This window comes from Antedon bifida, chromosome 6 (assembly GCF_963402885.1).
Source record: "Antedon bifida chromosome 6, ecAntBifi1.1, whole genome shotgun sequence".
In the NCBI taxonomy this organism is placed as follows: Eukaryota; Metazoa; Echinodermata; class Crinoidea; order Comatulida; family Antedonidae; genus Antedon; species Antedon bifida.
The window spans coordinates 27,061,089-27,088,102 of record NC_136231.1 but is presented as its reverse complement, the minus strand read 5'-3'; the positions used below and the strand labels follow the sequence as shown (position 1 = coordinate 27,088,102).

Genomic DNA, 27,014 nt, shown 5'->3' with positions numbered 1-27,014 from the left:
GTTTGAACGTTTAAAAATACACAGTTGATTCTCGTTTTTTTCTGACTCAGTTCAATTTGAAATGTAAAGTGTGAGTTAAAATGGTAAAAAAATGCAATGAAAGCTGAAAGTGTGAGTTAAAATGATAAAAAAACGCAATGAAAGCTGAGAGTGTGAGTTAAAATTTAAAAAAATACAGTCATCTCATAAAAGATTATAGTAAAATACGTTTAAAAATGTATAAAAATACATTGAAAATTGAATGTATACATTACAAAAAATTATCTTTATTATTAAGCTAAAGTTAATTGAGTGGCAGGAAGGCTTGTCTGTTTAACTGTTTCCTGGGCAGGGCACTGTATCAACATAGTGTCTGTCCACACAGAAATGAATTACCAATTGTTAACTAGCCAGAGCACTGTATTGACATAGTGTCTGTCCACACAGAAATGAATTGCCAATTGAATGTATGGAGGTAGGCTGTAAAATAGTGTAAATTGGTCTAAATTTTCATGTGATATTATTACATGCATATTTTGATGTAACAGTTTAGGTTGAAAACTATATCCACATCCTATTATTAAATACTAAATTCACAACTAAACTCCAATGAGGTAATTTATCTACGGTATTAATGTTCAGCATATTTTCTATTGAAAATCTGGATAAGAATAATGATGATCCAGCAATAACCCCAGGCTCCGTTGTTTAGCCAACCATACTTCAAGTCTTTATTTTGGTGTAATTGGCTGAATACTGCGCCGTGTTGTTCTGACATTTAATAATAAAACAATATTTACGTTACAAAATTGTCCATAATTATTCAATATTAAGGTAGGCCTCAGTATTTCAGTGTCATTATTGTGGTGATACTTTCTTGCTGTTGCAAGTTGCTGAAAACTCAATTTTTTAAATATTAGCAGTAATTTTAGATTCAAATCTGGAACCATGTATTTGTAATCTACGGTAATTAGATTTTCAAAGTTTCCGGAATTTCCTCGATTCTTGTTATTACAACAAAATATTAATTACATTAGATTAAAAAACGTTAAACAGCTAGATTTTAAAATTCGTATTCTCTTGAGATTTTGTTTTAAAGAGGGTTAAACCCTTCAAGTTTAGCCCAGTGAGTTAACTGATATTCAGGGCCCCTCTTTAATAAAATTGAAATACAATTTAAATTTAATTTTTATTAGTGAGTAGAAATCAATCCATCCATACTTAATAGTTACTGTATGCTCAGATTTGAGGTTTTCATAAAAAAAAATGTGTTTAGTATACAATGAAATGCTAGTTGTTGCCTAACAAACATGTAGAATAAATTCATTTGGTTCTGAATATAAATAACTGGAAAATTTTTTGGTTGAACCAAAAAAATATATGCGTCACTAAAGGTATTTATACCAATTGTGTATGTATTTTTTTGGTTCAACAAAAAAGTAATAACTTTCCAGTTAATGTAGAAAGTAGTTTTTAACTGTATACCGTTGGTTTTATTTGTTTCCTAGTAGTAAAGGGTAAGATGTGTACCCTCTCATGTTTGAGCTTGTAAGCAATTGTAGGTCCTACAGGTACTTTCAGTTCCTTCAGTAAAATTAGACTCTGATTATAAAACGTGATGTTTTGTTTGAATCAGTGTACTTGTAGGCATTTCTCCTGTCATGTAACAATGTGTACTCAATTAAAGGTATGTATCCATACAATGTAAGCATTTATCACTAAAGTATCTCTACTAATCGGAACACTTTGATTACGTTTTTCACTGTCAAGCATGATTCAATATAACATGATATTAGTCAGGCTGTCCAAACAGTAGGTGAAAGCTGTTAGTACCCATAATCCTTTTCTTCAACATCACAGTACACATATTGAACATTTACAAAGAGGGTAGAGTAGTATAAGGTAATGAACTAATTTATACCTCACCACCTCTGTTTTCTAAAGCTCTGTCTACACTGTCAAACTAAACAGTGTGTTCATTGAAACAGCACATACTACATTATTGAAATGACAACATATTTTAGCCTAAGATTTGATTTATTGCTGTAATGTATTCACCTTGATTCTGTTTTGTGATACCTTCTGATAAAGTTTTTCATAGTTGTTTGTAATTCTGTATAAACTAAAAATATTGGGTATTTCCCTACAATGTTTCTAGTTTAGAATATTAATTTCCTTAAACGGTTTTTCATACTTGTTCCGGTAGAGTTCCGGCGAATCGAACATCAATGTTTCGTTTTCACGACGCTCCATGCGGCTATGCGCCAATCGATATGCGCACAGCCGCGTGAAAACGAAGCATTGACGTTCGGTTGGATTTTACGGTGCCAGACCGAAACCGTGCCGGAACAGCTGTGAAAGACCCTTAAGAAGCAGAACTCTGACTAATTGTTCTTGTGAAAAAATAATATTTTAATACTTTCTACTGTTTGTATATATTTTTTCTATAATTAAAAAAAAAATATTTTTACTCTTATAGTCTTCATTTAAACTTTTTTATATAGTCTTCATTTAAACTTTTTTTATTGTCTTATAAATGCTTATATCAGTCTAATATAACAAGTAAATTCTAAATTTAAAAATAATTATTTTCTAATTGACCTTTTGATACTGACAGTAATTGAACTGGTACACTTATTAAAAAATATGTAAATTACATTTTCATAATATTGGCAGCTAACAGACAATATCAGCTAGATCGCACATTATGAACTTTTATTGATAGTATATAACTTTTTTGAATTATTTGAGGACATGGGTAACTCGATCAGGAAGAAATGTTTGTGACTATATGTAGCACATCCTTCATTGAAACAGAATTTCCTTCAATTAGTCGCCAAAGTATTTTTGAATACACTACACTGGGTAGTACATTTTTAATAATAAGTAAAGTTTCCATTCATAAAGGTTATATTGTATTGAAAATAGCTATTCTAAGTACCGTACGTATGATAAATTGAATGTCCAGTGTTGATTGATGTCCAAAAGTCCAGAAACTTTTCTTCAACCCTCTTTCCAAACCCCACTATCTAAAATATTGATTGACACCAAAATGACAATGGGATTGTACTAATTAAATTTTCAATTTATATTTTACAGGATATAATGAACGTAATGAGAAAGTTTTCCAATTATAAACCATAGAAAATGTAGCAGTATGAAGCTTGAGCTTAAAGTAGAACACAGCATCGATATTAAGAGGAAGAAACCATGGCCTGAGATTAGGTGGCTAGGTGACAAGGTAAGGAACCATGGCCTCAGATTAAGCAATAGCAAGGCCAATCTACAGTAACAACAGGATGCTGAGCTCCGGAGATCAAAAGGTTTATCTGTGGCTGCGACACAATAAGTTCCACACCCTTTAACGCCACAGAGAATATGTACATAGTACAGTACTGTGGTATTTGTCGCAGCCAGACATAAGATCAAAGGATTGTTACAGTTCCTACAGTACCTTGTCAAGGTGAGCTCAGTGTCCTGTTGTTAGATTGCCTTAAATTAAGTGGCTAGGTGTGAAGGTAAACTACAAACTTATATACATATTGCCGAGGAAAGAAACTTATATAGTCATGTATGCAATAAATTTGGTTAAACTACAGTACTGTTAGTGAATAAAATTATTTTGCCTTAAAATATTATTGAAGTTTCATACTTTTCATAAATTAATCATTGCATCATTGATGGGTAAATGGTGGTATTACCATTGCAAAACCTAGTAGTAGCAACCTTAAATTCATAATGAAATTGAAATTATGATTGTCGATGCATCATAACATTTTACGATGAACGCTAGATTACTTGGCAGTGAGTTGTAGCTTAAGTTTCATCTAATCGTTACAAAATCTACAAAGCTTACGCCATTCCTATCAATTATGTTACAATGTTAATACAAGATTGACTGATGATAGACACACAGCTCTTATTAGTGAAATCAATCTGTTTTTTGTTAATTATGTTTCATTTTAATGTTTTTGTTTGGGTCACATAAGGGTTCAGTTATTTGTTTAAGGGTAAAATTCTTGAACAAATTGAAACTTAGATTGTAGGATAGTGGTGTGTAAGTGTGTTACCCCTTAGGTTGACTGCAGTGTCCTATTTCTCAAGTAGGTACGCTTCGTCCCGCAGGATCATCTGACAGGGTAAAATCATAAACAAAATCCTCAGATTTTGTTTTTCAAATTTTCTCTAAAGATCTTTGTTGTAGTTCATCTTAATTTTCAATTTGTATAAGAGTTCGTTAAAATAAAGTAGATATCCAACAGAGAGAGATTGAGAGACACATTAATATACCTTTCACATTAAATATTAGAAAAGCTGGAAAGATGCCATTCACATCAATTCTGTTCAATTCGTTCACATCAATAAAAAAAAAAGAATTACTTCCAAATTGTCACTATGGATGATAATTCATTCATTCATTTCATTTCAGCTCCCCCTCCCAGGTAGGCTTTTGCCTGTCAGTTGTGCTAGCCTCTTTGTCTATCCAGCATCTCTTTGCTTTTTCTCAGTTCTTGTAATGTGGACATGTTATTTCTATTTAAGATATCTTAACAAACAAGCAATCAATTTTCTGCCGAGGGTGAGCTCCTGATCCTAATGAACATGTTTAGAGTAAAAATTGACTCTAATGAAGACCCCCGTTTAGAGTCAATGGCGTATGCATTGAGTGTTTGTCCTCTGTGCGTTTCCGGAGTTTGAAGAGCTGGGTTCATTCAGGTTTTTTGAACTCCAAAGTTGATTAATTTAAACCAACACCGGTGTTAACATCCAGGTATGTGCACACTCTGAAATGTTGCGAGTCAATGTGAAAGGGAGTATAGAATAAAAGGCCCCTATATGAATGTATGTGCACATACTCTAAAGCTCTGTCTACACTATCAAACTGTATGTGACAAAAAAATGTGATGTGCCTATATGGACATGATGATGTCATATCACTACCATATTTGTGTATATCACTACCATATTTGGGCACATCACATATTTTTTGTCAAACTTGATAGTGTAGACAGAGCTTAAGTGACAAAATACACACCTGGAGTACTAAGTACGATGGTTTGTCAGGAGTACAACAGTATGTGATTACTGACTTCCATACGTACTTATTTGTTGTGCGTGTCTGTGTGTTGTGTCTTTAAATTTAAGCATACAATACAAATATTAAGGAAACTTTAGCACGTAAAAATAATAAGTAGCTATTAGCACAAGGGTTCTTAACCCTTTGTAGACGACGGGTACATTTCTACCCCTATAGTACTTGCAGGAAATACAATAACCTTAAACCTCTGGGATATGAATTCACACAGAATGTAATTTAGTCATTGCATATGTTGATCGTAAGTTTGTTTTGTGATTGAGAAGGAGGAACATTATTTCCCAAGTTAATACTTAATATTAGACATAATTATGACTTAATAATCAATATAATGCTTCGTAATGCTGATTAACATTTTTCATATTGTAAATCATAAAAAGTTTTAAATATTTGTGAAGTACGTAGAGTAAGATAAGAATTGGATTCTTGTTCTCAGTTGTTAAATGTCTAATTCTGTTCTTCTATAATAAATTACATATTTCGCTTTTAATATCCTGTGTGTTTGTGCTCTATTGTTAAGTTCTATTATTTAAGTTCAACTTTCATTTGTGACCACTGCTCTCATAATTAGTAAATTTTACGTACTTTAATTTGTGCTAAGCTTAGTTAATCTGAAATTACTTAAGTAATATGAATGTTATTGTATTAAAATTTGTATTTTCATATCCTAAATGAAAAGAATTTAATTACCATCATCAAATTTGATTAGAATGATGATTCTAAAAATACATTATTCAAATTCAGTAGAATATTTGACAATTGTTTTTCATGACCATTACGTAAAGCTTAGTTTTCAGCGCTACACTTTTGGGACAATGTGAAGAGGTCGCTGATGCAATTGAAAAAGTTTACGTTTTGGACAAATCAGCAAATTTGGATGCCTTCCCACAATATAGCGATATACTTACACTACAATAATAAAATCAGACTTTAAATAAAAATGCACAAACAGTACAATATCTTTTGAAATACTAGTAAGTTTTATTAAAAGTTGTGTTTTCTTTCTAGTGTGAAGATGTGTTTGTACTCGATGGGCAGCGAGCCAGTACATTATTCCTCAAGAACGGTGAGACAAAGAAGAAGATACCAAAGCTACAACCACAGCTAGATAATACAACCACCATCGCAACATCCAGAAATGGTAATATATATTGAATCCTTTTACACAAAATTTTCAGTTGAATTACACACTAACATTTTCTATTACCACTACTCTGAAGTGAAATATGTTTAGACAGTGATGATCAAAAATATGATATAATCCTATTTATCTTTACCCTTCCTTTTGCCACTGACCCCTTCAATTAACTTTCTTCTTGTGATGAGCTCTTTAGTCAGATTTGTCGGCTTTCTGCCGGAAGCTTGTTATATGACCAGTTGCAGAGTGAAACTTGGCAAGAAACTATTGATCTGAATCTATCAATTAATCGCTACAGAATTCTGTATTTTTTATTCATTCGTTGTACTCTACATAAAATCACATAAATCAAGTTAGAATTCTGTCATTTTTATTCATTTATTGTACTCTACATAAAATCACAAATCAAGTAAGAATTCTGTGGTCAATCCTACTGCGGACAATCCTACTGTGGTCAGTCTTATTGCGTTCAACCCTACTGTGGTCAATCCTACTGCGGTCAACCCTACTGTGGTCAATCCTACTTCAGTCAATCTTAATGTGGTCAATCCTACTGTGGTCAGTCCTACTGTGGTCAGTCCTACTGCAGTCAGTCCTACTGAGGTCAACCCTATTGCGGTCAACTATACTGTGGTCAATCCTACTGTGGTCAATCCTACTGCGGTCAACCCTACTGCAGATTTATGTGTTGTTATCTCACAATCTCACTATCTTAATCTATTGGGAATACCCCTTGTCATATTTTGTTGTTTTGGGAAATGCATTTATTAATAAGATTAAGAGAATTTCTATAACTTCTGTTGCAATACCTTTATGGAACTTTCGGTTTCATGTTTTGTTTTTATGGTTTCTGTAAAATTAGCTATTTATTAGGTTTAGAATAAATATGGAAAGTATGACAAACTCCCTCCCACTCCAGTGATTAAACAACATTCCAATCCAAGAGATTGTAAATCCGCCCTTACTGTACTTGACTCAAATAAAATTTACACAAACAAGAAACATTTTGCATAGAAATCTGATTGACATTGTTTAATATATTATTGATTTGCAGGAGCATTTCTGGTGGGTCTGCAGAAAAAGGGCAGCCTCTTTCTTTGGCATAAAGACACAGAGTTGTTACGGTACATATCTGGTGTTCCTGATGTGTTCTCTAGTGCTTTGGTTTCTGTTGCAGACAAAGGTAAAGTCTTAAGAAACAATTTTTATGTCAGAATAATTGATAACATAATAAGGCTCAGAGCATAATATGTAGAATATCAATCTGTATATATCAAGGGGTATGTGGAGGAACCTCCATACAACCTGTTTAACGCCCTCAATCCCAAAATGTATGATTGATAACTTGAATGATGAAACACAATACAATTGTGTTGTGCCTTACAGTTTAACCTCAATACAATATTTGACATAATTTGATTACTTGGCAGCATTTTTCTTGGGCTTGTGCCAAATTGTATAATATCGACAATTAGCTTGACACTGTTTTAATTAAATTAATTAATTGCGGACATGTGCTTATTTAAAAAATATTATGTTAAGCTATGATTATACGAAAGCTACAAACCACTATCGTGAATGAAAATAGCCCTTACCCTAATTACAGAATTAGTTTAGTTTCTGAAATGCAAACATGCTTTATTATGGAAGATATCTATTCCTTTTTCATTTAACCTTGCTAATTGTATAAGCCATATCCAATTTATAAGCGCAGTATAACAACAATTACAATAGTTAAAACTGAACTTAATAATTTTCAACATTTGTTTTGCAACATTTTATTTATATCTTTATTCATTCAATCTTAAAACGCTGAATTGTAGTATTTGTACAAAAATTATTAATAATATATAGGCAAATTACACATATGAAAAGAGCAAACGCTACAATCAAAACCTTAAAAATTATTACACAGATGTCTAAGAAGTAAAGTTTAGGCCTACTTCATTTAAAGACAATTTCTGCCTCAAGCATGTTCTAATAATTGTTCTTTGAATTCCAATATAAAAGGCCAGTTTCTATTCTATTTCAATGATTTAATCTTATTTTAAAGTTTACTATTGAAATGTTTTTTTGTATTTCAATTTTTGAATCTATTAACAAATTGAAATTGAAGTTTTAGTTATATTTAGGAAAACTAAACAAAATGCGAAACTTAAAGTATATTTCATCAAATAAATACCCTTGGCCCTATAAGATCAATCTCAAATATATGACAGAAGATATTAACAGGTAATTATAATTTGACAGTTTTTAAAATTATATAATTTAAGGCCTTGAAAAATAGTTTTACCTTATCAATTGTCTTTGTCAATCTGATTTTGAATTAATAAACGCTGACATGCAGTCGACACGGTGATTTCAAAATTTCTAAAACCTGGGATAACAAATGCTTATTTCAAAAGTACTAAAACCTGACAATCCTAATGCCCTGTCTACAATATCAAACTAGTTTTAACAAAAAGTGTGATGTGCCCAAATATGGTAGTGATATGCTCAAATATTGTAGTGATATGACATCATCATGTCCATATATGGGCACATCACATAAAGTTTGATAGTGTAGACAGAGCTTAAGAAACGATTATTTCAAAGGTGCTAAAACATGACATAAAACCAACAGTCATGACCAATCATTTTATGCTGGTACAGTTTGGATAGTGTCAATCATTTTGGAAATCTTTTAAGCCGTTTCATGCATGTTGTTTTCCTGCCAAGATAGGTACCAAAGTTTACAAAAGACATTGCAGTATGTGTATACAAATCATAGTATAGTTTTCATTCAATTACTTGCCAAGTTTCTGAAATGCCATTCTGTTTTAAAGGTGTTTAGATAAGCATAGTATTAGGTCATACTTCCCAGCATGAAATCCAATCCTTGTAGTTTTCTTATCATTTTACCATTTTATAATTCAATTCTTATCCTGTATATAGTATAAATGGGGATCAATTCTTTCTGATTTGAAATGATTTGACCATTATGTCGCATAATCTTTCTGACCTGCTTAAGTCTAGACACTTACTTTCGGTCATTTTTTTAAATGATAAATTATCAACTTCATTCTTGTACCTATTTTTATTAAATACTTTCATTCTTTACCACTGTTTTTTTTCACCAGTTTCCTGACATTTTTTAAACCTCAAGGCAATTGGAAGTTGTGATGCCTGAAGGAGTGCTTGCCATATTACTTAACACAAATAATTTATTAAAATATATAAAAGAACATGTGACAAAACCTAAATGTTCAAGAATCATGTATAATACCACCATGAATAATTCACTACAATCTCCTTTCTTTCTACTTAATACTCTTGTTAAGCTCTGTCTACACTATTAAACTAGTTTGACCAAAAAAAGTGTGATGTGCCCAAATATGGTAGTGATATGACATACTGTATATGGGCACATAACATTTTTTGTCACATAAAGTGTAGACAGAGCTAATAACAGTATTACTCATGTATCATGATCATCATCAGATATTGTAATAATTTCTTATTGTAATATAAAGTATAAGAAAAGGGTATGCTTTGTTACACGCTGAAGAAAGTCTCTGCCTGTTAGACATCTAGTCACACATTAAGTCTCAGCGATTAAGTTTCACAGGGGATTTTATATTCAAACCAGGGTTGTAGTATGACTCAACTCAAGCCTATGAAGTGAGAGGCGAGTGAGGTATCACTCCACATAAAAACAAATGCTACCGCTAAGTTTGCCCAAATTGACTCATCTGTCTTGCCCTGAGGATTTATTTTATGTATGATGGAGCGTTTTTCGATTTTTAACTTATTATAATTCAGATACTGTATTCTTAAACATGTAGAGCTAAAACACAAATGTAGAAATAGCCACACAGTATGGAATATCAGATGCCTTAAGCTGTACAGTGGAAATTAAGGCAACAGATTGAAAACTTGACTGAGTCACTAGAGAGTCAAAACAATCTTCTTTTGAAGATGCTGTCAAGTCATTTGAAGTTGCTTGTTAGTAAAAATGCTATAATGTATCCAAAATCAACCGGCTCAGCTACAGTTATTAAGTTCACTTAGGTTGACCCTGGTCTCCCCAATTTCAGTTTTTTTGTTATGTATAATATACATGAAATATGAAATAGACCGAATAAATAATAAAATGAAAATGTAAAAATAAAAATATAATCCAAAATTAATTTTGCAAGATCATCAGGGAGAAGTAGCGATAGAGACAATAAATTATGAAATATTCACTTGTGTCCGCTTTACTAAATCACAAAAATAATAAAGGAAATGTTGCCTGTAGATTCCATTGATAAGGAATTATTACAATTGATCACCTTGCCATATATTACACACAGAACCACATTTGAATGTCAGATAGTAATGATATTCATGTGTCCTAAATTTTGCAAACTCACCCCTCTACCTTCAAAAGGGAAATTTTACATCCTCGAAACAGAAAAAGAAACCGGAGGTCTGTATCATTTTCGGATTTATAAAATGTATAGAGAATATCTGTACTGTGTAGTTGGTATGGATCTGTAATGCAATGGCTGCTTTCTTGTACTTCTTGTTCTGGACTCAGTTCTGATAGTTGTTGCTAAGTTTTGAATGTTTTAAAACACCACTTAAAATATTACTTTAATTTTTAACGTAACGTTAATGCTTAAAGAATGCAAGTTACCAATGTGGAGATTCAAGTGTATATTGTATGAGCTTTTTTGAAACTGTTTCCCAGGATATTCTGTAGTAATTGCATTACTTTCATCAGAAAAGACGTACGTCAAAGGAAATGTAATACCAATGTGATCGGCATTTTATAAAGTTGCGGAAGCACATGTTATTTACTGGCCACTTCAGTTTTACATGTTCACCATAATTTTGGAAGATTAGAGGTCATGAGGGAATATTAGAGGTCACAAATGAAGATTAGTTGATGTAAAGGTGTCTTAATATTGAATTTTATAGCCAATCATCAAGCTAATATTTTAGTTTACATTATTTTAAAAATGAAAACAATTTTTGGAATTCTTTAATAGAAATCTGAAAAGAATAATGCAAGTATCTTGTTTTATGTAAATTTTATATAGTAATAGAATCTAATTCTAAGTGAATGTTAATTTTCTGTGGATATATATTTCTGTGCATTATTAAATATAGCAATTTATTAACTATAAGCATTAAAATGCACAGCCACCAAAGAAAAAAATAGCAAGAAAATATTAAGAAGAGACAGAAGAAAAGCAGAAAATTGATGAAAACAAGTTTTAGTCAGTACACTGTAGTTGATTATGTGACTCTCGTCCAAGCAGACTGCAATTTGTCCATCAATAATTACTTAAAAGAGAAACTAGCGCTGTGTGTCATGCTTATTATGTCTCTTACATTTAATTTGATATTAATTGGTACTTTGTATCAAACTGTGAATCTAAATGTGTTTTCTATTTTAATCCATTACTTTCCAGTTTGCCCTACTAACTGTAATTTGATTATTTAAGCCCACTTTCCAAGAGCATTTTCTTAAAGCACTGCAATCATTCTTCTTATCTACTATCATTATTTTTATTCACTTTGAGTGAAATATATAATAAAAAAGTTTCTTAAACCAAACATTTTACTGTATGTAGAAATCATAAAATATTTTCTCTCTTTCACACATGGCACATCTGAATTTGCTAAGGTGAAGTGGTGCTGTAACTTCTTTATTTATTTATTCCTTTTTAAGTGAAACAAAAAAAGGGAGAGGAGAGACAAGAGATGTCAAAGACAACTATCGCCAAAGGGCGTGTCTCTCCAACTCCAGACAAACAATACAAGCTAAATAAAATAAAAAATTACAAAAATATCTCTCTTTATTGGTCACCATAAAAATAGTTAATGCTATACAGTACTGTTTATTTTAAGATGCTGACAATTGAGCATTGAGTCGTTTATTGTGCTTTAAAGTACTTTTAATTCATCTTTCTGATTAAAAATCCTGTTTCTGGCCTCCTCCTTTCAGCCCATCAATCAATGTTTCAATTATTGCCATTTTGTCGCCAGGCATTTTCTTCTGAAGATATCATCCTTTTCTGTCATGTTTCAATTTGACTCTGAAATAATCTTCATTATTCTTCTATTCACTAATTATACAACATTACTTTTATTTATGTTTCTTTCATACTATGTTACCTTCACCTTTTCCAGATTATTGGCCTTTATTATAACAAATGTACTAATTTTCTTATTTGCAATTCCCTACCCCCATTCTTTCCAATTTAACGTCTGCACATACTGCCAATGGCAATTGTATATCAGTACAATGCCAACAACTGCCTAATAAACCTGTTACTTATTTCCTTAACTCAATTATTGATGATTTTTTTTCTTCAGTATATACCTCAATTTCAGTCATCATTAGTTGAATGGCTCATTATATAACATTTGTCATACCTTTCAAGTTTCAGTATACAGCTTGCTAGCATAGCACTATTAGTTATCATGCATGCTTTATTTGCTCTGACAAATAACAGACCATTCTGAAACTATAAGCAACAGTTATTAAGGAAGTGTATTAATCAGGTAGCGATTATTTGGCCCTCCTCAGTGCCTTTGTTAGATGCTCAGTAGAATGCTTTCAATTTGCGAGTGCATGATTCTTCTATTTTGCACCTACTCACTTAAATTGTGCAGACACCCCTAAGTCCTCTATTACTATATCATTAGTTTCCATTTTTGCATTTTAGTCAATCTTATCCTAGACCTGTGATACACTCCAATTCCTACAATAAAATAATATGGTTCTATTAGAGGCCTTTTTTCAAATTTGACCTCCCAGAGTCTTGGCAATTTCATTTAATATTTCAATCATACTTTAGGTGGTACTCTTTTTTTTTTCTATGCAACATTTCTTATTATTAGCAACACAGTAGTCATATAAATACTAGTAAAGTTAGCTTTCACCATGAATGATTCCAAAAGGAAATAAAATAAGGTTAATCATTCCATTTTTACTGCAACTTACTTTAGTAGTGTTTTATTCACCATGCAAACATTTAAACAATATAATATATAATAAATAAAACACACAGTGATTATAACATCATTAATATTTCATTTTCTCTTTATAGGTGGTGCCATTAAACCAATCCTATTCATATCCAATGATGCTTGTCAAATCTTACTAGTGGTTGGGTATTCAACTATTTACCTATGGGAAATGAAACACCCATCATCACTCTTCTACTCCAAAGATGCCTTCCTGCAAGGCAAATGGACGTGTATATCAACTGGAGATGCCAAGTTGCCATTGCCATCAAGTAAAGATGTGGTACTTGATGCTGTCTTCTTCAATGATCTGGTATGTACCATGTGCCAGTCATTTTATTCATTCATTCACTGAATCCAGTCTAGATATTCATTTACATATACACATCAATTCATCATTCATTCATTTTATCATTTTGTTTTCTTCTTCTTCTTTCATGTAGGAGCAAACTTCATAGTTGAAGGCTATTGCTCTACTGGCTATAATAATAGCTGTTGGAATAATAGTTTTAAAATTCCCAATCACACTGGAACACTGATTAGTAATAACAATAACAGAAAAAAACCAAAAAGGGTATAACATTTATGTAAAATCCTTTTCTCCTGGGATCCCCATCTGCATATATCACGATCCTGAACAACTTCCTAGGTGGCAAAATAAAGGAAAGGGGTACATATGCAATTACAATTAGCATAAGTATAGTGATAATCACCTAATAATGTACTGTACAAATTCTGAATAAGTCTATTTAATACTATGATAATAATGTGTTGATCATATGCACAAAGCGATTCAGCATTAATATTTACATTCATCATTTACTCATTTATTCTGCACTCTCAATTATTTTACATTTTCTCTTCATTCTGCACTCTCCATTCATTCTGCATTTTTTCTTCTTTCTCCATTCTTTCTGCACTCCTAAATTCACTTCAGCATTTATTCATTCACTTTTGTTCTTTTACTATTAAGTTCATTTATTTTCTACAAATTAATATAAACTTTTTTTTATTTATTTTGAGCTTCAAAATAGCACATGACTTTGAAAAAATTCTAATAATTTAGCCTTTTGATCATTGACCGATAAAATTCAAATGTCAAAATTGAGCTGGTCATTTAATAAGTCGAATTAACGTCATTTCTTCATACTGTGTAATCATTAATTGACAAATTGTGTGAAACTGCACTTTTTAGACCTGATTTGTTTCCTATGAACAGTAAATGCCAGAATGTTGTACCCCCTAGTGACTTTAGGTTAAATATTTCCTTTTTTTTTCAGACACCCTCCTAAAAGAGTAAGGGTTAAAAGTTTGCTAATTTTTATTTTTTTTCCGAATGTCAGGAAAGTAATTTGAGCTTTAATGTAACCTTGTCTGAATCAAGTCGTGTTGTGAAAGTACAAATTGACGGCAGAATGTTGCACACACGTTCGCGTAGGCCTTTTTATTTGATAATGGAATTTAGACAAAGGATAAACATTTATTGAAATAATGTTGTAATGTATCTCTTACTTATAAATGTTGATAACTTATATAGTTTATTAATAAAAACTCTTTAGTATTTATTCCTCCTCAATATTGAAATATAGATGCATTTGAATACCATTAAACTTGTCAATAATAAGAAATATATTGTATTGAATACAATAGTATTGATACAGATAAGTGTAAATCCTTTGTTTTTATATCATTTTTTGTCCCTTAATGAGTGTAAATGTAAGCTATGTCAATAATTATCATTGATACGTGTTTGGTTTCATTTTGTCTTGTTTCCTATGAGACACCCCACAGGACTAACAATTGGGGAAAATCATGCTAAAAATACAGACAAAATGTCTGATCTCCTTATTAAAATGTCAACCATTTTAAGCTAACATTTAGGTCATCTTGGTTGGTAGTAGAAGCTACCAGTTGTTATTCTTCTATACTTTAGTTCCACAATTTGGGACATTTTGGTAGAACTTGTTCGGTTTATGATACTTGTACATATCTATCGAGATATTAGTGATATTTTATTTCCATTGGCTCAATCGAATGATGTCGTAGAACACGGTATGACATGGTTCGTTAGAAGATTACATTAAATTGTAAATTTGTTGCTAGTTTTTAAGATATTGAAAAAACATTTTTGTAAAGAATCCATCTACTAGTACATCCAATTTGTGGAACTTGCGGGAAAAAAATCACTGTTTGCCAAACAATACAATTTTGGCATCTAAAATGTATTTACTATTTGTTTATTGCATATTCTGTAGTGTCTCAAATTTACCTTATCTCTCTTTAGTACATCTTTTAATTACTTTTACTTTGATTATTAAACATGATCCTCTTTGAAGAACAAGCTTTTAATCTGTTTTCATGTTACACACATAAAGTAATCCAGTTTAATGAACATGTTTTGATAATCATATCATATCATGTTTAATACTTGGCTTAACATGTACTTAAGTGTGTGCTTAACATGTACTTTAAGTGTGCTTACGTGCCGAGAAATGAAAAACAATATATTAATCTACATTTATGATTATTCAAACAAATAAGATAAGAGTACATTAAACATGTATTTTGAACTGTATTTTGATTTTTAATTTTATATATTTAAGTTCTTCTGGGGCCCCAGGCATTTCATGTTATGGTGACTCTGTTGCTTTTGGTGTCCCAGGACATGATGTCGCATAAATAAATGAAAAAAATGAAACGAAACTGTATTTAAATTTTATATGTAGATACTTGAAAAATAAATTCAGTAAGTTTAATTAATTTTTCCTAACTTTAAAGATTACTAAAATAAGTATTATTACCCTTTACCAAATCATATAATCTTAACTAGTAAAACTAATATCAGAAAAATTTGTGTTATTGAATTAAATAATACACTTTAAATTGCTCTTATGAAACGCATTTCTTGACCCTGGAGAAATATATATTAGAAATTCACCATCCTACTAAGATGTTATAAGTCGTGTTCCTGTCAGTTAATTAAATTCTGAGGTTATGCTCGGATTCCGCTGTATCTACAACAGCAAAAAAAGTTAATTTATATTCTAAAAAAGGTTTGATTTTATCAAGTTTTAATAAGAAAATGATTTGTATGCTTAAAGGTTGTAAAGTAGAAATCCCATGTTGTCATTTGTATAAACCCTTGTTATTTATTTCTTTTCAATATTTATTTATATCTTTAATCAAACATTTTCAGAGAACATTTACAACTCCTGAAACTAATTCTCTGTCATTTTGTATTAAATATATTAAGGATAAGGTCCAATATAAAATTAAATACTAAAAAGATTAGTTTTTTAAATGTTTCGTTTTATTTATCTCTTCATTTTAAAGTTGACGTGTTTATTTAAATGCTGAAAGTATAAAAGTATTTTCTTATCAACATAAAACAACAACCAAATACATAAAGTATACAAGTTATGATTTGATTTATTTTTTGTGATTAAATCAACAATTTGTGAATTTTCTTCAAGTTTTTTTTTTAAATTTTCAAATGGAAAAGTGGAATGACTTTGAATTAAAAATATTTCTTGTTCTTTGCAGTGTTGTTAATGTTAAATCAGTTTTTTTTAAATTAATATTCTTTTTTTATTCTATTTTATAACCATTATTAATGCTCTGTCTATACTATCAAACTTTATGTGATAAAAGAATGTGATGAGCCCATATTTGGGCATATCACTACGATATGGCACATCACATTTTGTTGTCACATAAAGTTTGATAGTGTAGACAGAGCTTAACAATAAAAAGCGTGTAATCCAAACAGTAATGTAACATATTCCCTTTGGGAATAATAACTGTTTTTATATGTCAGGAATTAAGTGGCAAGATTTTTTGCTGGACATAATTTCTACTGAACGCTCATTTAGAGATACTTGCAGACAACCAAGCCTAGAGGGCACTCTTAATATTATGATTCAACGATTACTTTGATTGGTTGGATATTAGTATTATACTGTGGTTGTACGATACAACCAAAAGAAGAAGAAGGTGTCTATATACTTTCTTGTCCCCACTGCAGATTTAAACATTCTTTTTATATTGATAATTTTATGGGAAAGTTTTCAATGTAGTTAAAGTTTCTCACATGACTAAGGACGATCAATTTACCAAATGTTGAAAGGTCAGTTATGACAGACTTGACCTCACTTTTTAACATTATGAAATTATATCATAACTGTCAGTTGTCGAGAACATTACAGAACATGACGTGTAATTGAGAACGTCTTTGATGTTAATGTTCGCATGTTCAAACCACCTGCTCTATTAGGTCATCCTCTTATCAATGTTGAACATTCTCTGTAATAATAATCATTTTTGCTAAAGTCTGTGTGATTTTATCGACATCATTGATGATATTTTATTACCTTATTTAGTCCTAAAGTCACGCTTCTCTCATTTGCCCTTTCCAATAGATCAAAAGATCTATTTAATTATATTTAGGTATACATTTTAAATATGAATAACAATGACAGGAGTTATTGAAGATTCATTGAATGTCAATCAATGTTCCTATTATGTCTATCAATGTTTGTGCTTTATAGTACTGTAGGCATCTTGAATACATACATAGTATTTTCTTGTTTACACCATGATGGTCTTTTAGTCTCTTCCATGTTCATACCAGGCTCACTAGTATAATAATAATAATTAAAACTTTATTTAATCACGGCAACACTTGTTCACCTCAATTTGATGCTTTTCGTAAGACATCGTACATAAATTAAATTGTTTGTTTATTTGTTTGTTTTATTTGATTTCCACAAATATTACATAATATATTTCTTTATATGTAATTAGTTAAGTATAAATGTGGATGGTGGTCAAAATAAGAAAATAGACTTTAAGCAGAGACCACCATTAACAAAATAGAAAAACAAATTAGGCCTACATTGAGGTTATAGTACAATAATTAATTGGATAAAATAGATAAATGAAATAAGTAAATAAATAAATAAATTAACAACAATAATACAGTAATTAATTAGAGAATAAAGGTAAATGAAATAAATAAGTAAATAAATTAACAACTTAAATTAAATTTACAAGAAGAGTTAAACTGAAAATCCTAAATTACAATTAGAATGAATTAAATTTGTACAATTGTTTGTAAAATCCAAAAAAATGTCCTAAAATCTATTCCTTTTGGTATATTTATTTTGTTTTTAATATACAGTAATAGTCTGTAACAATAAAAAACAAACAGTATTTTAACAATTCTTTCAGCTCTGTCTACGCTACCAAATTGTATGTGACAAAAAAATGTGATGAACCCATATATGGACATGGTGATGTCATATCACTACCATATTTGGGCACATCACACTTTTTTTGTCAAACTATTTTGATTGATAGTGTAGACAGATCTTAACACAAATCTAAAAAAAGATAAATCAAAATACTCAAGATTTTTCAATTGCTGGTTTGTCATTTATTAGTAATTTCCAGAAACAAAAATTAAACAACTTATCAACCCAATATTACGTAAGTTAATTTTATCGTACCCGTGAAACAGATTAAAACATAATTGAATATCCTTCCTATGCGTTTGTAGGATGGTCTTGAAATGTCTTATACATATTATTCACTTCATATAATAAACTAAAAAAAAAATATATTATTTTAAGACTGCTTTTACACTTTTGGAAAATAGTAAATTTAACAAATCATTAGATTAGGCTCTTTTTATACAAATTATAGAATAGTATGATTTGTCCATATGGGCACATCACATTTTTTTGTCACATACAGTTTGATAGTGTAGACAGAGCTTCTCATAATACGATTGCATACATAATGCAACATTTTATTTAGATCTAAGAAGTCTGCCTTGAAACTTTAAAACTATCTATTTTTGAGTGACATTGACAATTTACTTTATAATTCAAAATTGATTTTATCCTATAACCTTGAGTTTTAGCATTTCAACTAAAATAAATTTGAAAGTTTTCATGAGTGTCTTTTGCTTGGGATTTCATTCATTTGAAACTGACTGACTTGAGATATTTGTCTAAATGTTGCAAATGTAATCTTGTACACACACACCTATATAAGCCGCATTATGTCATTCCTAATTTAAAAGGAACACTTTCTTTAGAAGTAATAAAAATGGTCAACAGTGGGTCTCTTAAGTAGAAGTATAAACGGAACCAAATTTCTCTTCTTTTCACCTTTTAATTAAAACGAATGGTCTCTTCCGTCCATTAAATAAAGAAAGTGAAAATCTGACATTTATAATGTTTCCACTACTCAACTCCGTTGGTTGATACATCTTTAATTGTTTTTGTCCCTTTATTTATTTATTCTGTCTTTATACTGAATGACACTTTCAGTGCTAAAGCATTGATTTGAGTGAGTTCAGTAGAGAACATGAACAATATAATAAAAATAATTCAAAAACAACTAACAAAGTAATTTACATTAGTATACACACATTACAAAAAAGTAACTATCTACAAAACATACAGTATATAACAAATGGAAGGAATTCAAGGTAAAATTTTTAAAAGTTTAGATTTTGTTTTTGTGTCATTTGAAAGTTTGTTGTTCCATAATTTGGTTGATCGATATACAAAAGTTATTTTACCTCATGTATTTTTTAGTTACATAAACATATTCACAGTTATGTTAATTTAGTTAATTTAATTTATGTTTCTTTTCTGTATTTCAGGTTCTTGGTAAATGCTGCTTGTGTAGTTTTGTCTTTAATTCTGCAAGTTGTATTCAAGTGTCTGTCCTTCTTCTCAGATGGCTTAACCAATCAAACTTCAATTCAAGGTACAGATATTACTATTCAAATCACACTATTCCAAATCATTTACCAACAATTTATGAAAATCATAAGTCATTATGCTATAATTTTCCGAAAGATCATAAAATAAAAACGGTACTGGCTTTAGTAGTCTACTAGCAATCCTGCTCCCAGCTAGTCATCCATTTATAGAAGCACTGATGATTAGTAAAGTCTATCTGGTGGTGACTATAGAATGTACCAGCGGAGACATGACTATACTGATAAGTATTACAGGATGAACCTTTTGAAAATATGGAAGTTATGATTCAATGTTTCGATTTTTATTCGATCATCTGGTTTATTAATATCAAGAATAACCACTTTTGACCATAGAACGCATCATGACACATGACATGCTGATAAGTAAATAGGCTAAAATATTATAAAAGATGGAAGTCAAATTAGATTCAATGTTTCGATCTTCTAGAATATTATACCATCCACTTCTGACCTTTCATTACAAATAATACTTCCTTTATTTTTTTTAGAATTAATATTTTAATTAATTTCTCTTAAAAATGTTTGCACATTTGTTTAAGGTCATTATTAGGTCAGTACTTGTTTGCTCCATCAACTTCCACATTTTGTTTGAGTTAATAAATAAAGAATATGCTTCTTTCACATGTCATTATTTTAATTTCATAAAAATCTTTTTATTAGACTTTTCTTTGACAACAGAATTAAGCTCTGTCTTCACTATCATACTTACTGTGACAAAAAAATCTGATGTGTCCATATGGGCATGATGATGTCATATCACTACCATATTTGGGCACTTCACATTTTTGTTGTCAAACTAGTTTGATAGTGTAGACAGGGCTTTAAACAACATTCAATGTTTGTATTTTTCATGTGTAACTCTGCACAAAGGTTTATTTCCTTTTTTATAGTTAAAAATGATTCTTAATTAATATCGAGCATTCCAACATTTCCTTTTGACTCTTTATTTTTAACAATAAATTGTTTAACAATAAAGAATGTAATGCGTAATTGATTAGATATGGATGTAAAACAGATGTCAAATTTCTAAAAAGATAATGCACAGTGTTTTAGTAAGGTTTATAAACTGTTATTTCAGTATAAATTTAATCAGAGACAAAGTAGAACACAGTTGTCAATTGGCATAATTTCATGGGAATGATATAGCCCTCTCTGTTACCTCATAAGGAAGGCAGTGTAATCACTTTTGTCATATTGCAGGAACCATGCACTGATATTTCACCAGTATGTTGATTACGCACTTTCATTAGGAAGTCTGTTGAACAAGGCTTTTAGGCAAAGTTTAGGCTGATCTAGTAAACTATGGTATATTCACTACCACATGTTTGTTTTGTATATTATGGCGACACTTTGTCTACCATAGTACAAACAGCTTTTCTATTGAAGGCTACACATTATTGTTTTAATTAAATTATTATTACATAATGCAATATTGTATTACCTATGGAGATTACAAAGAAAAGGTGTTGACAAACATTCACTTCCTTCATTGTAGTACCAACTTGGAATCAGTTAACTTTCAGTTCAACTATTATGATATTATTTGTATTATAATAAAACTGGCAGTTTTTGTCATTATTTATTGAAGTTTAAAAGATACACTAGGCCTAGTAATATTGCATATTAGTTCAATTTAACACACTTAGCCTTGTAAAATCACCAATTATTAGTATACAGTGAATTGACAAGAACTAAAAATCTATTTTATCATTATGAGGCTTAATATTTCACACTATTTCAAAAGCTAAGGGATTTTATGCATTTAATAATAAAGGGCAGAACAATATGGTAAACACTGGCTACAGTAACATTACTTTTATTATCTAAATTGAATATTACAGTACAAAATTGATAAATGTATTTAACTAAAAAATATGTTGTTTTATCTATAGTGCTGTATCATATTCAGCTGAATGGACATCACTAAACACACCATTGTCTAGCCTGAGCTCATCTTGTAGCACCATGCCACAACGAGGTGCCTTTGTAGCAAGACACACCAATGATGGTTCAACGCTGGCTGTTGCTATTAACCAACAGATACCGCAGAATTCAAAAATGATGTTCATGTCCACAATGACATCTACAGCTGTTGTCTCAGATATGAAGAGTTGTGGTTGCAAAAGCAAGAAATCTCCTTCTATGTTAGCAAGGTATGTATAACTCAACTGCCTATAATAAAACAGTATTCATAACTAACACACAGACATGTAACTTGGTGTGTATCACCAAATTTTGATATAGTTTTGTTCAAAAATAAAATAGTCAAAATTTGGAAATTTTTAGAAAAAAATCCCTGTACTGTGTTCTTTTATAAAGTTTTATACATTTTTTGTCACTTTTACCTATGATACATTTTGTTTTACACGTTAAATTGCTTTTTAATTGCTAGCCAGCTAATTTTTAGTTTCATTTCAAGTTAACACCATTGAAAGGATATGTAAGTGCAAATGTATTGTGACATGTACAGTAAAATTTAAAAGTGTAAGCAAGAAGCTTTAACATTGGGACCACCACCGGTGTCAAATTAGCTAAGATTTTGTTGGTGATTTTCAAAGGTCAGATCAGTATTTGGGAAAAGTAGTGCTTTAATGGGAAGTCAGGTTGATGCATTTAGAAACCTAGTGTCAAAGGTCAAATGAGCTTCTAAAGCCCAACTCAGCATCGGACAAGATGTACTGTAAGTTCGGATACCATCTGTATGAGCAAGTTGTCGATACAATGAGTCGTCAGTTGACAGTTTATATCTTGCAGATATTATAAAAGTTTAACATTGTAAGAAGCAATGAGACTAGTCAAATCATGCATCAGGTTGAAACTGAGACAGGTTACATTAAGGTCTTTTAAGAAAGACCGTAAGATAAGGTACAAAGGGGAATAGTTTTTTGAGTGCTTACATTGATATGTGATTACGGTACTTGAAATTGACACATAAGGTGACACCAGAGGAAGGTAGGACTGCGCCGTTCTTCCTAAATCTGCCACTATACAGCAGATTTGTTGGTTGTGCACTACATGATATAGCTTTTTAACTGAGGGGGAATATGGGTCTATCACCTTGCAGATTAAAACTAAAACAGATATGTGATGACCTCTCTGAAATAAAAGGTTAATTTAAATTCAATGCAAATCATTGAATCCCAGGATAAATTGTTTTTATTTGAAATTTATTATCTAATTTAATCTGTAAACTTGTTTTTTCATCATTAAAATATAGTGTTTTAGAAGTAAACAAATTCATAAACAATGTTTTCTTGTAGACCAAAGGTCATTTATTCAACATTCATTTCAATATGTCAACATAAAAAATATAACAATACAAGACACAATCAGAAAATAAGTAGCAATTAATTTAATATTATCATCACTTTAAATTCATTTCTTTCTTTTATATTTTTATTGAATTTTGCTTTAATCATCGGGGAATATGCTTTAATTAATTTGGAATGTTTTGATGAAATAATTTTATAGTTATAAAGTAAGAAGCCAATGTGCTAAACATATATAAATATATGTTTTTCTATTTAATAAAATTATGTATGTCCATACATCTAGAAGTTGTCTGCATTTGTTGATCCTACCTTTAGTATAATTTTATTTGAAGTGAGTCATACATCCCTGGAGATGGATTTTGGTATTCATTGCTACAGAATTTAGTCATTTAAATTATGATAAAATATATCTCAACATATATATAGTGATCTTTGTATTGGAGGAATTGTATATATATACAAGACCTCCACAGAGTCCGTCTTGCTTTCGTGATAAGGGACTTTTGAATGAAATTGATATTTCAGTTTGACTTGAAACGGTTATAGTAGATATTGCAGAAGCCTCCAGGCACATAACATTATCACCCCAGTTGTTGAAACTAATGTATACATTGAATACAGTCTTTCCTAGGGGAGTATTGCTGCTGCTAGTTATAATAATTGAATTTATAGTTCATCTCATGGGCTTTTACTTATCCTACAATATGTTTTTGCCAAGCGACCAAATAAGACAATGATGTACATACATTTAATAGTACAGTTTAACTAAAAAAAAAACATTTACAATATATGGTGTAACATTGCATGATACATTTCAATTTTCTCTTTCCGTTGTCCTTGATTCTGCTCTATCCAGGGCTCTATTATCAATTACTAAGAGGGGTACCCATCAGAGGTGGTTTTCAAAATGTACAATTTGTTGATGCCCCCATATTTTTTTTAATTTATATCACCCTCTACTAGTAATTCTGTACTGGTTTATCATGTGCTTAATGTTTTTACATTGCAACTTCCATTTGCAAGTTTGAATTATGTTTTTGCAACAAATAAACCTCATTCATATGATAGGTCCAAATTACAAAGACTCAAATCATGTTTCAGAATGAATGATAATATTTTCACGCTTCTGTTTAAATAGAAAGTTGATATTTGCACATTTATTTGATGATTTCAGTTTGTCTGTTAATCCTTTCATCAGATTATCTGCCCCTTTCAGCCCCCTTTCATCCCCCATTATTAGTGCCTCTGAGTCAATTTAATACATTTTTTGGAATTACACAATTACCAGTATAATCCAAGAGATATAAAAGAGGTGCACAGTATTCAGTGATGCACAGCGAAACGTGGAAAATACAAGGAAAGGGTTTCCGTCAATAAATTTCTCGCTGATCTCTCAGGAAGGAACCATTAGAGAGTAGGGATTTAAAAATTAACGAAAGAGCTGTAGATGCCAACCCTATCGATGAATTTTAAATCTGTATAGCAAGAAAGGAGTGAGAGAATGTAATTTATCAATGTTCTATATCAATGAATTTTAGATCGTTGTCTAGGTTTAAGTACAGCTAAATTTCCTTGTCACACTAATTTATGATATGTTGTTACTTGCTTTTTTGGAAACCATTATGTGAATATACCCCACTACAACACTGTTGTGATTTCAACATTTGTTATTTTTAATAATATTGATAATATCCTATAGCACGTTAATGCACTTTAATTAGTGAAAAACAAATTTATGATATCAAAAATCCCCATTTATTATCTATCTTATACCGGCAATAAAACGTCATAAGCTTAGAAAAGTTTGATAACAAATCAAGTATCCACATATGTTGTAAGGTAGGGTTTTAATGCTGGTTGTACAGTACACATAGCTAGTTTATAAACTTTTATTTTAAACTATATAAGTTTTGTTTTGTCGGTTTTGGCACTGAAGTTCATAGCGTACTGTGATAGATGTTTGTTGTTAGTTATGGTTATAAAATAAAAGAAATAATGTAGAATTGTCAACAAAAGAGATGATTCAAATTTGATAAAGCAGAAGAAGCCGAGTAATTATGAAAGTTAACAACATTGATTTGATGACTACTGTAATTCACTATCATATTGACATTTATGATGTTAAATCAGTTGTTTCAAATCTGCCGCAGTGAAAGTAAAGTTTACACTCTCTTTAACAAGCAAATGACGTTAATTTGCACCCCTGATAAAATATTGCACGTTTTTTTTACTTTGATTAATCTATTATTTTTTAAAGAAATAATAGTTGTTTTAGTAATTATCTGTTTGCAAATGTGTCACAGTCTTTGTCATTTGTTTTGATTTCACATTTTAAATTTTGCTTTTTTGTTTTATTTTTATATTAGATTCGGTATATTTCTAAGCCCAAATAACCTAAGAAAAAACTATGTTTAAAATACTGAATATTTAATAATTGGTCAAATTAGCAAAATAAATATCAATTTGAAAGTTCTTAACACCTAAATTAAGATTACAGTATTTCATGATTAGTCAATAAAGATTAATTAATTATGATTGGTCAATAAAGATTAATTATGATTGGTCAATACTTAACGGTTAATGATTGGTCAGAACTTTGGATTCATTCATTCTTTATTTCAGAAAACAGTATCCATAAAAGAAAAATAAATTACAAGAAAAACCTACTACAAATATATTTATGATGATTGGAAAATATTTTATATGATTAATCATGTAATAATGTTTATAAGCTGTATCATTCCTGATGATGACACAATTAAAGTTGGATCCTATTGTATACTTGGGAGTACTATCTATTATACTCATATTTAAGCTCTGTCTACACAAACTTAATGTGACAAAAAAATGTGATGTGCCCATATATGGACATGATTATGTCATATCACTACCATATTTGAGTGAATCACTTTTTTTTTGTCAAACTAGTTTAATAGTGTAGACAGAGTTTTACAGTTTATACTTGATAATAGCAGATTTCTTACTTTTCCTAAAGCAGTTATAGTTTTACTTCTACTGTACATACTAATAATAGCTACACTACATATGCCATACAGCAACATGTTAGGATGTCTATAAGTTTGGATATAATTTAGTATGTGTTTATTAAATTTGAAATCAGAAATAAATATTTAAACTACCTTTACTCACAATTATTTTAATGATTTATTTTGTTTATATTCTCACAGCTTTGTTCCAAATTGAACGTAAGCTGTAGAGTTTCACTTGTGACGTTCATATAAAAAATGAAAGTTGAGGGGAATACAAAAGGATAAGATAGTTTGTAGATTTGTCCAAGAGGAGTTCTTCCTTCACTAGTCATCAACCCCCTTATGTATCAACTTACTATCTTAATAGATAAATTAATGGGATGGGTTTGTAAACGCATCTTCAACACCTCAAGGGATATAATAAACATGTTACTACATGTTGAAATGTCAAGTTTTGTTATCAAATTTGAATGTCATCCCTTTGAACAGTACTCTAATAAGTCTCTGTAGTGTGATCAACAGACGTAGGCCTGACAGATCCAGCGGCAACGCCCTGTTGAAAGTTGTCTGTTTTTATGTAAGGTTAAATCACTTTACTTGTTTCTACTAGCCCAATTCACACTCAATATTAATTCTTTATCAATAAAATGTTTGTGACAGCATGTTTTACACCAGAGAACAAACTTAAGATATTCGATTTAGATTGCAAAGTACTCTGGGAATTTGGGATGCTAAAGATTAT

The 27,014-nt window shown here is 30.4% G+C and overlaps 3 protein-coding genes across 3 annotated transcripts in view; all 3 read left to right on the top strand.

Annotated features, from left to right (window-relative positions):
• The window catches only part of LOC144845763 (uncharacterized), a 113,100-nt gene that overhangs the window by 38,385 nt on the left and 47,701 nt on the right, over positions 1-27,014 (top strand). The window lies entirely within an intron of this gene.
• On the top strand, positions 3,072-20,127 carry LOC144845762 (ciliogenesis and planar polarity effector 1-like). Its single transcript, XM_078703193.1, has 5 exons — positions 3,072-3,220; positions 6,083-6,215; positions 7,267-7,395; positions 13,298-13,527; positions 19,888-20,127. The coding sequence occupies exons 1-5, from the start codon at positions 3,137-3,139 to the stop codon at positions 20,125-20,127; spliced, it is 816 nt and encodes a 271-aa protein (XP_078559319.1). The 5' UTR covers positions 3,072-3,136.
• LOC144844489 (uncharacterized) overlaps positions 21,907-27,014 on the top strand; it is a 48,882-nt gene continuing 43,774 nt past the window's right edge. The window contains exon 1 of the mRNA XM_078701425.1: positions 21,907-22,163. Coding sequence (XP_078557551.1) covers positions 21,976-22,163 — 188 coding nt within the window. The 5' untranslated portion in view covers positions 21,907-21,975. The remainder of the gene's footprint in view (positions 22,164-27,014) is intronic.

Bases quoted from the DNA above. Each gene is read 5' to 3' on its own strand.
- LOC144845762 (XM_078703193.1), top strand. From the start codon at position 3,137: ATGAAGCTTGAGCTTAAAGTAGAACACAGCATCGATATTAAGAGGAAG. The intron at 3,221-6,082 runs GTAAGGAACCAT...TTTTCTTTCTAG, and splicing joins TTAGGTGGCTAGGTGACAAG to TGTGAAGATGTGTTTGTACT. The intron at 6,216-7,266 runs GTAATATATATT...ATTGATTTGCAG, and splicing joins CATCGCAACATCCAGAAATG to GAGCATTTCTGGTGGGTCTG.